The following is a 12,380-nucleotide window of genomic DNA, read 5'->3' as shown; positions in this document are numbered from 1 at the left end:
CTTTATCACAGTAGCAAGAAGACTAGAACACTTGGAAAAAATGGGACCTGGTGTGTGTACTCAGTTTCAGGAACACCCTGAGCCTTGTGAGTTGTTTACTCCCTGACTCTTAAGGATTATTTCTTGTTTCAATTTGGAGAAATTATTACGTAACAGTCTGGACGAGAGAAAGTTTACAATAAGCAACAGCCAGTATCTTTAACATCAAGAGATTTTATGTATAAATGCACAGAAATACATTTGGAAACTGTCATGAAAGTTCTCCTTCATTTCTTAAGACCAAAGAATAGAAGTGTGTCTTATTAAAAAAAAAAAAACGGGCCGGGCAGTGGTGGCGCACGCCTTTAATCTCAGCACTCGGGAGGCAGAGGCAGGCGGATCTCTGTGAGTTCGAGACCAGCCTGGTCTACAGAGCTAGTTCCAGGACAGGCTCCAAAGCCACAGAGAAACCCTGTCTCGAAAAACCAAAAAAAAAAAAAAAAAAAAAAAAAAAAAAAAAAAAAAAAAAAAAAACGGAAAAGGCCTGCTGAAAAGGCTCCCTGGTCCCAGTAAATTAACCAGAAATTCTTTGAACTTTGCAGACGGCTATCTATATTGTTCAAGGAGGTGGAGCTCAGTACAAGAACATCTGCCTAGAATCCCCCAGTGAAGGGGAAGCATGGCTGAATACGGAGGCATCTGCCTGGAATCCCCGGTGTGGAACCAAGGATGTGGCTCAGTTGGTAGAGTACTTGCCTAGCATGCATGAAGCCCTGGGTTTGATCCTCAGCACCACATAAATCAGGTGTGATGGTGCAGGACTGTAATCCCAGCACTCAGGAAATGTTGAAGGTCATCCTTAGCTACACATCAGGTTCAAAGCCAACCTAGGCTATATGAGACCCTATCTCAAAAAAATTAAAAAAAAAAAAGAAGCCTGGCGGTGGTGGCGCACGCCTTTAATCCCAGCACTCAGGAGGCAGAGGCAGGTGGATCTCTGTGAGTTCGAGGCCAGCCTGGTCTAGAAGAGCTAGTTCCAGGACAGGAACCAAAAAGCTACGGAGAAACCCTGTCTCGAAAATAAAAAAAAAAAAAACAAAGGCAAAACCCAAGGATTTGTGGAGGAGAGTTGGTGGACACAGTACACCATAGGTGTTAAAATCCTGCAAACCTTGGGTAAGGGTGGGGATCTGTTCAATGTACAATATATATCTCTATGACATTTTTTAAATAAAATTGCTTAAAGATCTTCAAAACAAACTAACACAAAAAGACACTGGCAACATCAAGGAGCCCACAGACGAGTTGAGAAAATTAGAATTGAGACAGAGAAAATCCAATAATTTCTAAGTCATGGGATGAGATAAGACTGAGGAGGTTGGGGTTGGCGAGATGGCTCAGCAGCTGAAGGTGCTTGCAGCCAAGCCTGACGACCTGAGTTCAATCCTTAGCACCAACATGATGGAAGGAGTCATCCTCCAACCACATTACCCCACCCCTTCCTGACACATAGTAAACAACTAACCATAAGACAACAATTTAAAAAATGGAGTAAGTCCAGCTCTCACCTTTGGGGAATTTATAATTAATATGGGCATTTGTGTTAAAGAGACTGTAAGACAGGAGGAGCCCTTGTCCCTGGGCAGGATGCAAGTCAGGGAGGGCTTCTGGGAGGAGGCACCCAGGCGCAAGGCTTTTTCACTTGCTCTGCCTGCTTGGAATAGCTACCCAGATTTAAACGTGGATCTTTTCTCCGTTATTCAGATTTTGGTTCAGTCATAACATTTTTCTCAAGGTGCTAGCCGGGCTGACCGAGGCTGCCCCACCTTGTGTGTGCCTGTGTGCACACACACGTGTGTATGGGGGGTTAGCCTACGGTCAAGGTTGGATATCCTCACCTGGAGCTCACTATGTAGATCAGGATAGCCTAAAACTCACAGAGATCCACCTGCCTCTGCCCCCGAAACGTTATCATGAAAGGTGTCACCACCATGCCCGCTTCACTCTATTTCTCGAGACGAGTCTCTCACTGGAGCTTCTCGTTGGCCTAGACAGGCTGGGCAGAGGAGCCCCCCCCCAGGAACCGTCTATGCCCCCAGTGCTGGGTTTATAGGCGTGCTGCCATACCCAACTTTTGCGTAGGTACTGGGGCCCTCCTTAGGGTCTATGAAACATCTCACCCTTGACATATTCCACAGCCTTCTGCTTCTTCCTATCCGTCTTCCTCTACAAAGTGCTGGTTCCTGGGGGCAAGAATTGGTTCAGGCCACTGCCACACCCAGCACCTGTAGATCAGGGCTTGGCACAAGCCAGTGCACAATGAATGTTTATTAAATGAAGAACAAAAAACCATCGCGGAGCTCCTGGATCCAGCTGTGCCCGAAGCTGCACGATTGTGAAATGGCCTAGGAAATTCAAATTCCTCTTGCCTACACGGCCATCTCAGATATCACCTCATGGCTGGTGGATACCTTGCTCGCCACACTTTCCTCATCCTGTGGATCCCTCAGGGCCCATTGGCATGCAGCCTGGAGTGACTGACGGAGTTGTTTCCTTCCAAAATACAAAAACATTATGGGATTGAGAGCACTGTGAGCAAGGGCCAGGCCTGAAACCAGAGGCTCAGCCTCCAAGACCCGGGCAAGGAGCAAGGAGAACGGCGCAGCCACTGCAATTATGACCTTCAGGATGTGGTAAGGGGTCCAGCAGATGAAAAAGCCAACCACAACAACTGTGCCCAGTGGCCAGTGACGTCGGGTCAGTTGCCATTGGAGGATGCCGTGGCAACTGGCCATGAACACCAATGGCCCCAAGAAGCCAAAGAGAAATCGAACGGCGGTGATGGTGGCCTCTGTGGCGACAGAGTGCCCATAGTCTATGCCGCACAGAAGCCGTGGAGGGAAATGCTCCTGATGCAGCCTACGGTAGACAGCAGAGGGCACCGTTAGCACCAGGGCCAGCATCCAGGAAGAGACCTGGGCCACCCACACCCCGAGTGTCCGGTGATCAGCAGTCTTCCAGGAGGGCCTGAAAGCCAATAGGAAGAGGTCAGCGCTGAGGGCAGTCAGGAGCAGCACACTGGAGTACATAGACAGGACAGTGACCGAGGGCAACAGCCAGCAGCCTGCTGACCCATATGGCCAGTGACCCTTCTGGGAGATGGGCACAGCCAGGAAGGGCAGAGACACACAGCAAAGCAAGTCAGCCACGGCCAGGTGCAGGAACCAAGAGGCCCCAAGCCTGTGGCGGGATTCTTTCCAGGTCACCCAAGCCACCAAGATGTTGCCTGGTACACCCACCAGGAAGATGGCTGCATACAGAAGAACCAAGGCTATGAGGTAGACATCACTAGATGAGCATTCGCCATCCGGGCAGTCTACGGGAACGTCCGGAAGGTCGTGGTAAAGATCGTAATCATATTCATAATCATGTTGGTAGATAGTGGTATGGTTCATCATCCTGGCCCCAGACACCTGCAGGAGACAGACAGGCAACAAGTCAGTGGGAAAACTTCAAGAGCCTTACTGTTCTGGGCCGGGCTGGCCCAGCGACACCATACTAGAGAGTCCAGTGCTGTGATGTTAGGGCGCCTGAACTCCAGGGTTCCTGCATTCTGTGATACTTATTATCAACTGGCAACCTGACAGATTCTGGAAGCATCTAGGAGATGGGGTCAACCTTTGTTGTGCTGATATGGGAAGACCCATGTTAATTGTGGAAAGGACCCACCTGGGATCCTGGACTGTATAAATGGAGAAAGGGAGCCAGAAAGATGGTTCAGCGAGAGAAGGTGCTGCCACCAAGCCTGATGACCTGAGTTCACTCCCTGAGACCCACATGGTCTAACCTCCACATACATGTACACACACACACACACACACACACACTAAAAATAGGAATTTTTAAATGAATGGGAAAAGTGTTCTGAAAAGTGGCATACATTCTTCCCAAGTATGTTTCTTTTTTCTTTTGTTTTGTTTGAGACAGGGTTTCTCTGTGTAGCTCTGGCTGTTCTGGAACTTGCTCTGTAGACCAGGTTGGTCTCGAACTCACAGAGATCCACCTGCCTCTGCCTCCCAAGTGCTGGAATTAAAGGCGTGCACCTCCGGCACAGCCTAGCTCACTAGTGCTTCTTGACTGGTTTTGATGTGGTCAGCTACTTCAAGCTCCTGTTGCCTTGACTTTCCCTCCACAGTGGACCAGATATTGACACTGTGAGTCAGAATAAATACCTTCTCCTTTAAGTAGCCTTTGCACAGTATTTTATGTAGACCAGGATAGCCCCAAACTCACAGAACTCCACCTGTCTCTGCTTCCCAAGGACTGGGATAAAAAAAAAAAGTGTGCCACCACATCCAGCTGTGAATTATTTTATCACAGGAAAAGAAACTATTAAGAGAGAAAGAATTATCTCATTAGCATATAAGATTCCAGAATATAAGAACAGCAAACTGAGATTCCAGCAAGTAAGAGAACTAGAATTCCAGAAATGCTGAGACTTGTATACACCTTGAAATTCCAGTACTTAACCTTTTATACACCACAAAGTGCTGAGATTGAAGCCAGGTCCCACACAGGTGCCAGGCAGGGGCTCTACCACTGAACCACACCCCAGCCCCTCACTGGGGGATTCTAGGCAGGGGCTCTACCACTGAGCCACGCTCCCAGCCCTTCACTGGAGGATTCTACGCAGGGGCTCTACCACTGAGCCACACTCCCAGCCCCTCACTGGGGGATTCTAGGCAGGGGCTCTACCACTGAGCCACACCCCCAGCCCCTCACTGGGGGGATTCTAGGTAGGGGCTCTACCACTGAGATACACCTCCGGCCCCTCACTGGGCATCTGATTGATGGAAACCTAAACGATTCCTTGAAATACTAGAATCCTAGCTCATGCCTGTCTTGGAAGGCTAAGGTGCAGTTTTAGAATCCCATGGCAGATTAGAACATATAGATCCTGAATGCTAATGCCTTAGAACACCAAGCTCTTAGAATGCAAAAATTAAAACTCAGCAAGAAAAACAAAAGAAGAAGGAGAAGAAGAAGAAGCAGCAGCAGCAGCAGCAACTGGACAATGGCAGCATGCGCCTTTAATCCCAGTACTTGGGAGGCAGAGGCAGGTGAATCTCAGTGAGTGCAAGGCCAACCTGGTCTACAAAATGAGTTCCAGCCACGGCTACACAGAGAAACCCTGTCTCAAAAAAGAAAGGAAGGAAGGAAGAAGGAAAAAAGAAAGAGCAAGCAAGGTGTGATAGCATGCTTATGGGCTCAGTGAATAAAGCCAGTAATAAATTCTTAAAAATAACAACAAAATCCATCTGGAGTAATTATTTCAATAATATTAACATTGGGAACACTTAGGAAGAACGAAATGTTGTATTCCCTATGGTTTATTTATTCACAAACACAGCCCATGGGTACTTTCTGTTTTGCTTTGTTTTTGAAGGTTTTCATGTAGCTCAGGCTAGTTCCACATATGCTGGGTAGCCAGAGATGACTATGAACTCCTGGTCCTTCTGCTTCTAATTCCCGAGTGCTTAGATTTTAAGGGTGCACTACCGCACCCAGATCCTGAGCATTTTTGTTGTTGTTCTGGGTGTCTGTCCAAGGACTGAGGCACAGGCCAACATCTGTCTCCTTGCAGCTGATATTCCAGTGGGGAAAACCAAAGAGCCAGGACGCAAACTAGAAATCTGTAGTATTTTCCAAGGGATAATAGTTGAATGAGGAAGACGTATCAAGGCCAGCCTTGATGTATGGTTACAGACTAGCCTGGGCTTCATGAGACCCTGCCTTTTAAAAAAAAAAAAAGTTGCTGTAGGGAGAAAACAATCCCAGAGAAGGAGGCTCCGGTGGAATTGCACACAGATGGTAAAGGAAGGCAGCGTTTGCGCAGAAACTAAAAGGACTGAGGGAGATGATGAGGACATAGAATGAAATAAAGCATGACAGCTGTGTTCAAGGAATAGCAAGGTAGTGAGGCTGGAGCGGAGTCGGCGAGAAAGAAAAGGGAGAAGTGAGAACAAGTCAGTCATGATGGCATGCACCTGTAATCTCAGCACTCAGGATGCGAGGCAGGAGGATTGCCGTGTGTTCCAAGCCGACTTGGCTACACAACTATTATTAGGCTAATTAGGGTTCACATAACAAAATGCTATCTCGGTGGAGCGCTGTTAGTCTTGCCTTTCTGTAGCTCTTGGGAGGTGCAGGCAATTCAAAGCCACCCTAGCCGACATTCCCATGAGTCGCTGTGTTAAAGGGGGAGGAGCTGGAGAGCAGGCTCCACGGTTAAGAGCGTTTGTTGCTATTGTAGAGGAACCAGGTTCTGTAGCAGCTCACAACTGAACCATCTCTCCAGCTCCTATCCTAACCTCCCATTTTAATTTTTTGTTTGTTTTTCAAGACAGGGTTTCTCTGTGGCTTTGGAGCCTGTCCTGGAACTAGCTCTTGTAGACCAGGCTGGCCTTGAACTCACAGAGATCTGCCGGCTTCTGCCTCCCAAGTGCTGGGATTAAAGGTGTGTGCCACCACCGCCGGGCGGTTTTTGTTGTTGTTGTTATTGTCGTTTGTTTGAGGTTTTTTTAGATTTATTTATTTGATGTGCATTCTAAGTGTGTATGTGCACCACATGCATGCCTGGTGTCCATGGAGGTCAAAAGAAGACATCGGATCCCCTAGACAGTTCCAGACAGTTGTGAGCCACCACGAGGTTTGCTGGGAACCAAACCTAGGGTTTTCTGCAAGAGCAGCAAGTGCTCTTAACTACGGCTCCTGCAGGGGGCGCTGGGCAGCTCACAGTTATCTGTAGCTCTAGTTCCAGGGGCTAACACCCTTCCCAGGACACTGTGGGTACATGTACTCAGGTGCACAGACACACACACAAAAAAAAAATTAAAATTCAAAAACAGCAACAAAATGACCAGGTCCAACAACAATTGTTTAGCTCATCAGAAGGCCTCATTCACTGAGCATTTTGTGTATGTTCCAGGCATGACCCCAAACATCTTTCAACACTGTATCTCCATCTGATATGGTCTTCTTAAACTGATCTACAGTTGACTGAGGCCCTAGGCCCAAGTCCCAAAATATTACTGTCTCCACATATGAAACTAGGCAGCCACAAACACTCTGAGGCCCTGACTTTGGGGGGCAGCCACGACTGGCTCTGTCCATATCCTCTTCTGGGACCCACGTCACCAGTTTGGAAGGATCGCAGCATTAATGCAGAAACAGAGATATAAACAGGTGGTCGTGGCGCACACCTTTAATCCCAGCACTCGGGAGGCAGAGGCAGGTGGATCTCGGTGAGTTCAAGTCCAGTGTGGTCTACAGAGTGGGTTCCAGGACAGCCAGGGCTACACAGAGAAACCATGTCTCAAAGAGCAAAAAAAAAAGAAACACAGAAATGTTACAAAGTGCACTGGGGAAGACAAGACCTAGTGGGAGGGGCCACTGAACCCCATTCAGAGTGGCCAGAACCTGAAGCGCCCAGCTCACTATTATGGGTTGTCTGGCACTGCCCAGAACCTCAACCAACACTGTCAAAACAGGAAAGACACAGCGGAAGTTGGGACACTTCCAGTTCGGCCAGGTACCCAGCCAGCTTATGAGGCCAAGCCATTTCTCTGAGTATTTTTCCATTCTTCAAAGCAAACTATACCTGACTTTTAAAAACTCACCTGCCATCCAGCACTAGAGGCTGAGGCAGGAGGACTGCCATGTTTAAGGCTAACCTGTGTGTGCTATAAGGTCAGACCCTGTCTCAAAAAAAAAAAGTAAGCAATACAAAAACATAACAAAAGAACAAAACACTCAAAGGTTCAACCACTGTGTGACCTTCAACAGGTAGCCTAACCTCTCTGTGCTTCAGTCTGTAAAAGGGAATGATCAAATAACCCACCTTACAGAGCACTGGGAATATTCAATGTACTCAATAGATCTGCTCCGGAGGAAATGACTGCCACAGTGCTGGTCCGCAGCAAGCATCAGGGGTGTGTGTGTGTCTGTGTGTCTGTCTATGTGTGTCTGTGTGTGTGTCTGTGTTTGTGTCTGTCTGTCTGTGTGTGTCTATCTGTGTGCCTGTTTGTGTGTGTGTCTCTGTGTCTCTGTGTGTGTCTGTGTCTGTCTGTGTGTGTGTCCATGTTTGTGCGTGTGTCTGTGTCTCTGTGTGTATCTGTGTCTGCATGTGTGTGTCTGTCTGTTTTGTCTGTGTGTGTCTGCGTATGTCTGTGCGTGTGTATCCGTGTTTGTGTGTGTGTCTATGTGTCTGCATCTATGTGTATTAGCTGCTGTTACCGCACACACCCAGCCTCTCTTCCCTTCTGTGGCTCCACCTTGCACAGCTATTACAGATAACATTCCAGGACAGTTTCTGTACTCAGATTCTATCAGCCTGTGGAATTTAGTCTGTAAACAAAAACAGATGATTCCCAGCACTCATTCATATTCTCTCTCTCTCTCTCTCTCTCTCTCTCTCTCTCTCTCTCTCTCTCTCTCTCTCTCTCTCCCATCTCTTTCCCACTTCACTCAGTGCTCTACCACTGACAAGACAGAGCTGTCTTCTCAGCCCTTCCACTTTCCTGAGACAGAGTGTCTCACTGAGCCTCAAGTTTGTGAACTGGATCAACAAACGGGCCAGGAAGCACAAGAGACCTTGGTATCCACCCTCTGGTGCTCAGATTACAAACAGACACTCTGTACCCAGTGGCATTGCTGTCTTGTTTTATTTTGTTTTGAGACAGAGTTTCTCATTGTAGCCTCCTTAGCTCTGTAGACCAGGGTGGCCTCGAGCTCACAGAGATCCGCCTACCTCTGCCTCCCAAGTGCTGGGATTACTGCCCAACTATATTGTTGTCTTTTACAATAAATCAGCTGTAGTTGTTTGATTCCACACACTATACATAAAATAGTATTACCATGGCTTTTACATAAGTAACATATGTATTTACTTATTTGTGTGTGTGCTTTTGTGTGTACACAAGCTTGCACAAGCATGCTTGCATGGTACAACTCACAGTGAAGGTCAGAAGACACTTTGAGCGAGTCAGGATTGCATGGTACAACTCACAGTGAAGGTCAGAAGACACTTTGAGCGAGTCAGGATTCTCCACTCACCAAGTGGAGTCCTAGAATCAAACACCGGTTGGTAAGCTTTGAAGCAAGTACGTTTATCTACTGAGTCATCTTGGCCCACAAATTGCTACTTTGTTGATTTTTTTGTTTTTTGTTTTTTTTTGTTTTTGAGACAAGGCCTCACTGTTTACCACTGACTGGCCTGGAATTTACTATGTAAACTGACTGACCTCAAACTGACGGAGATCTACCTACCTCTACTTCCTAAATTCTGGGATTAAAAGCTTGTCTACCACACATGACTTATGTTTTTAATTTTTAGTCATGAATACCCGCTTTAAGTATATGACACCTGTGGCACCAGAAGAGGGAGTCAAATTCCCTGGAGCTGATAAGAGAGGTCAGTGGGGGTGAATCTGAGCAAATATATATATATATATATATATATATATATATATATACATATATATATAATGTAATAATGAAACATGTTATTTTATATGCAAAAATACAATAAAATGGGAAAACCTGAGCATGGTATGCTTTCCTGAAATCTCAGCACTTAGAAGACTGAGGCAGGAGGATTACCATGAGTGTGAGGCCAGTCCGGTCTACATACGAAGTTCTACGCCAGTTTAGGTTATACCATGAGACCCTGTTTCTGGAAACCAGAAAGTAAGGCTAAGGGCACGAATCAGCTGGAAGAGTGTTTCCCGGCACCACATAAACTGGACCGGTTGGCACATCCCCGTAACCACAGCATTTGAGTTTGAGGCCAACTGGGTCACAGGAGAGCCTGTATCCAGAAAAGAGAAAGAGAGAGCTGATGTTCACTGTGCATGTATTACGTTTCAGAAATGACTGTCCTGACCATCTTAGACATGGGCATTATAATTATCCCAATTTCCCAGAACCTGGGCTCCACCCAGTGTGGGCTCCACCCAGTGTAGGCTTGCTCCAGTGTGTTTCTGGCATCTAGGAAACTCCTAGAGTTCATATGGTATCTGTAAGTGAAAGAATAAATTAACGAGGGAAAGGAGCAGTTTAGGGTGTGAGAGAGACGGCTGGGTGGATAAAGTGCCTGAGTTCCATTCCTGGTACACACATGGCAGAAGGACGCAGCTGAGTTCCATAGGCTGTCCTCTGGTTCTATATGCAGGTTGTGGCACACATGACCATGTGCAATGCAGTGAATAAATAAGTGCAATTCGGAAAGAAAGGAAGGCACACACTTGAGCGGCTATACACGCAAACATTTTTTTTTTCCAAGACAGGGTTTCTTTGTGTACCCCCTGGCTGCCCTGGAACTCACTCCGTAGGCCAGGCTGGTCTCAGACTTACAGAGACCCACCTGGCTACACACAAACAAATCATTATTTAAAAAATTTTAAAAAAAAATCTGAGAATCCTACAATACTTTTAAAGAAAAAATAATACAATAAAAATCATAAAAATAACTTTTTTTTTTGGTTTTTCAAGACAGGGTTTCTCTGTAGCTTGGGAGCCAGTCCTGGAACTAGCTCTGTAGACTAGGCTGGCCTCGAACTCACAGAGATTCGCCTGCCTCTGTCTCCCGAGTGCTGGGATTAAAGGCATGCGCCACCACCGCCCAACAATAAAATACTTACAAAGAAAAAAATAATACAAAAATGTGAGGAGAGTGCCTCTGTGTTAGAAATAAGAATCAGACTGGCAGTATTCTGACGCTGGAAACGGACTCAGGTAACACTTTACAGAATGTGCTCAGTTTACCAGAAACCCCGAGCTGTCTAGTCACCACCCGTGCACACCTCCACGTACCTGAGTAAATTCACCTTTGGCCAAAAGTGACCCTTGCTGTCCAAGGAAGCAGGAACAGGGAGTATGGCGAGGGCTTGCTCGCCAGGCACACTGACTTTAGGAGGACTGGCTCCAACCTGGGGATCCCTGAAGGTCAGGGTATTGTGCACTACAGAACGGGACGGCACAGTTACCTATCTTATCTTTTACTGTGCTGACCTAGCTACCAGCACGTATCTGGGGCCCTGACGTGCTTTCCCGAGCCGCGAGGATAATTCCTATCTGGAGGGCTAAGGGTGTGGTAGAACGCTGCTGTACCATCCCAAGCCCCGCATCAACTGAGTACCACAGCGCATGCCTGCAATCCTGGCACTCAGGTGAGGCAGGACAATCGCGCCTTCAAGATCATCCTCAGTCACACGAGTGAGTTTGAGGTCAGCCTGCGCAACATGAGAGCGTGTGTCAGAAAAAAGTCAAATATCCATCTGGAACCACTCCTCTCACCCTCCCGCATGCCTCCTTCCTTACCTTCTCTTCCAACTGGTCTCAAGTTAGCCAAATGCAGCTTACAAGCGCAACGTCAGACCACAGCAGCTGCTGGGACGCCCAGGGTCTCTCCACCAGGGACAGGAGCTGGCTGGTCTCAGCAGTAGCTGGTGAGTCTCAGCGTTCCCACCCGTTTCCCTGAGTCCTACGGGATTCTCGGAGGGCCCTATTAAACCTAAACCAGGAAAAATGGGCGTGGCCTCCTCTCAGCCTCAGGGAAATGTTTGTCTCTTCTTCCTCCCGTGAGTCACAGATTAAACCACAGACGGAAAGGCTGGAAAAGCTTAAAGTATGGAGAGCTGGACAGTGTCTCCACCCTTAGTCTCACCGTCACCAGTTTCCTGGAAGCCAGATCTGTGTGGACTGTAAACCACAAGGCCTAGAGGGCTATCTTTGAAATTACCTCTCACCCACCCTCCGCCCTGAAGGGCCCCTAAGGTTCCACAGTAAACACTAGCTGCCAGCTGACCCTCTCCTGACATCCTGCTCTCTCTCTGCCTCTCCTGCCTGAGCTACAGACTCTTAAAGATTTTTTCTTCCTCAAACGCTCTGAGGAAGATAGCCCAGTGTTCACTCTACTCAGAAAGATCAAGAAGTCAAGCCCAGACCCTGAGGCTTCCATGAATCCTAAAATTGCAAGTTCTGTCCCTCTCTGGGCCTCGGGTTTTTCACCTGTAGGTATGCAGACATAGCAGACGTGAGAGAACACACTTGTCATTCCAGCACTCTGGAGGTAGAGGCAAGGAAAATCTCAAGCTGGAGACCAGTCTGGTCTACACAGCAAGGCACTGTTGCAAAACACAGACAGAGCCAGAGATGGGTGGGTGGGAACATGCTTATCACACATGCATGTGGACCTAAGGTTGAATTTCTTTTTTTTTTAATATTTATTTATTATGTATACAATATTCTGTCTGTGTGTATGTCTGCAGGACAGAAGAGGGCACCAGACCTCATTACAGATGGTTGTGAGCCACCATGTGGTTGCCGGGAATTGAACTCAG

The 12,380-nt window shown here is 47.3% G+C and overlaps 1 protein-coding gene across 3 annotated transcripts; it reads right to left on the bottom strand.

Moving 5' to 3' along the window:
* Positions 1 to 1,023: 1,023 nt before the first annotated feature.
* Positions 1,024 to 11,856, bottom strand: C5ar2 (complement C5a receptor 2). Of its 3 annotated transcripts, none has more exons than XM_075958920.1 (2): positions 11,359 to 11,856; positions 1,024 to 3,452 (listed from the first exon to the last, which is right to left on the bottom strand). In XM_075958920.1, exon 2 carries the CDS (start codon positions 3,435 to 3,437, stop codon positions 2,409 to 2,411), a length of 1,029 nt encoding a protein of 342 aa, XP_075815035.1. In that variant the 5' UTR covers positions 3,438 to 3,452; positions 11,359 to 11,856; the 3' UTR covers positions 1,024 to 2,408. The 3 variants fall into 3 exon arrangements, with proteins under 3 accessions (XP_075815035.1, XP_075815049.1, XP_075815043.1); XM_075958934.1 differs by lacking the exon at positions 11,359 to 11,856 and adding an exon at positions 10,852 to 10,969; XM_075958928.1 differs by lacking the exon at positions 11,359 to 11,856 and adding an exon at positions 7,880 to 8,403.
* Between the last annotated feature and the right edge of the window lie 524 nt (positions 11,857 to 12,380).

Source organism: Microtus pennsylvanicus, chromosome 1 (assembly GCF_037038515.1).
Source record: "Microtus pennsylvanicus isolate mMicPen1 chromosome 1, mMicPen1.hap1, whole genome shotgun sequence".
NCBI classification, from domain to species: Eukaryota; Metazoa; Chordata; class Mammalia; order Rodentia; family Cricetidae; genus Microtus; species Microtus pennsylvanicus.
The sequence above is the reverse complement of the archived record's forward strand: the minus strand, read 5'-3'. Positions and strand labels throughout refer to the sequence as shown.

Bases quoted from the DNA above. Each gene is read 5' to 3' on its own strand.
- C5ar2 (XM_075958920.1), bottom strand. From the start codon at position 3,437: ATGATGAACCATACCACTATCTACCAACATGATTATGAATATGATTAC.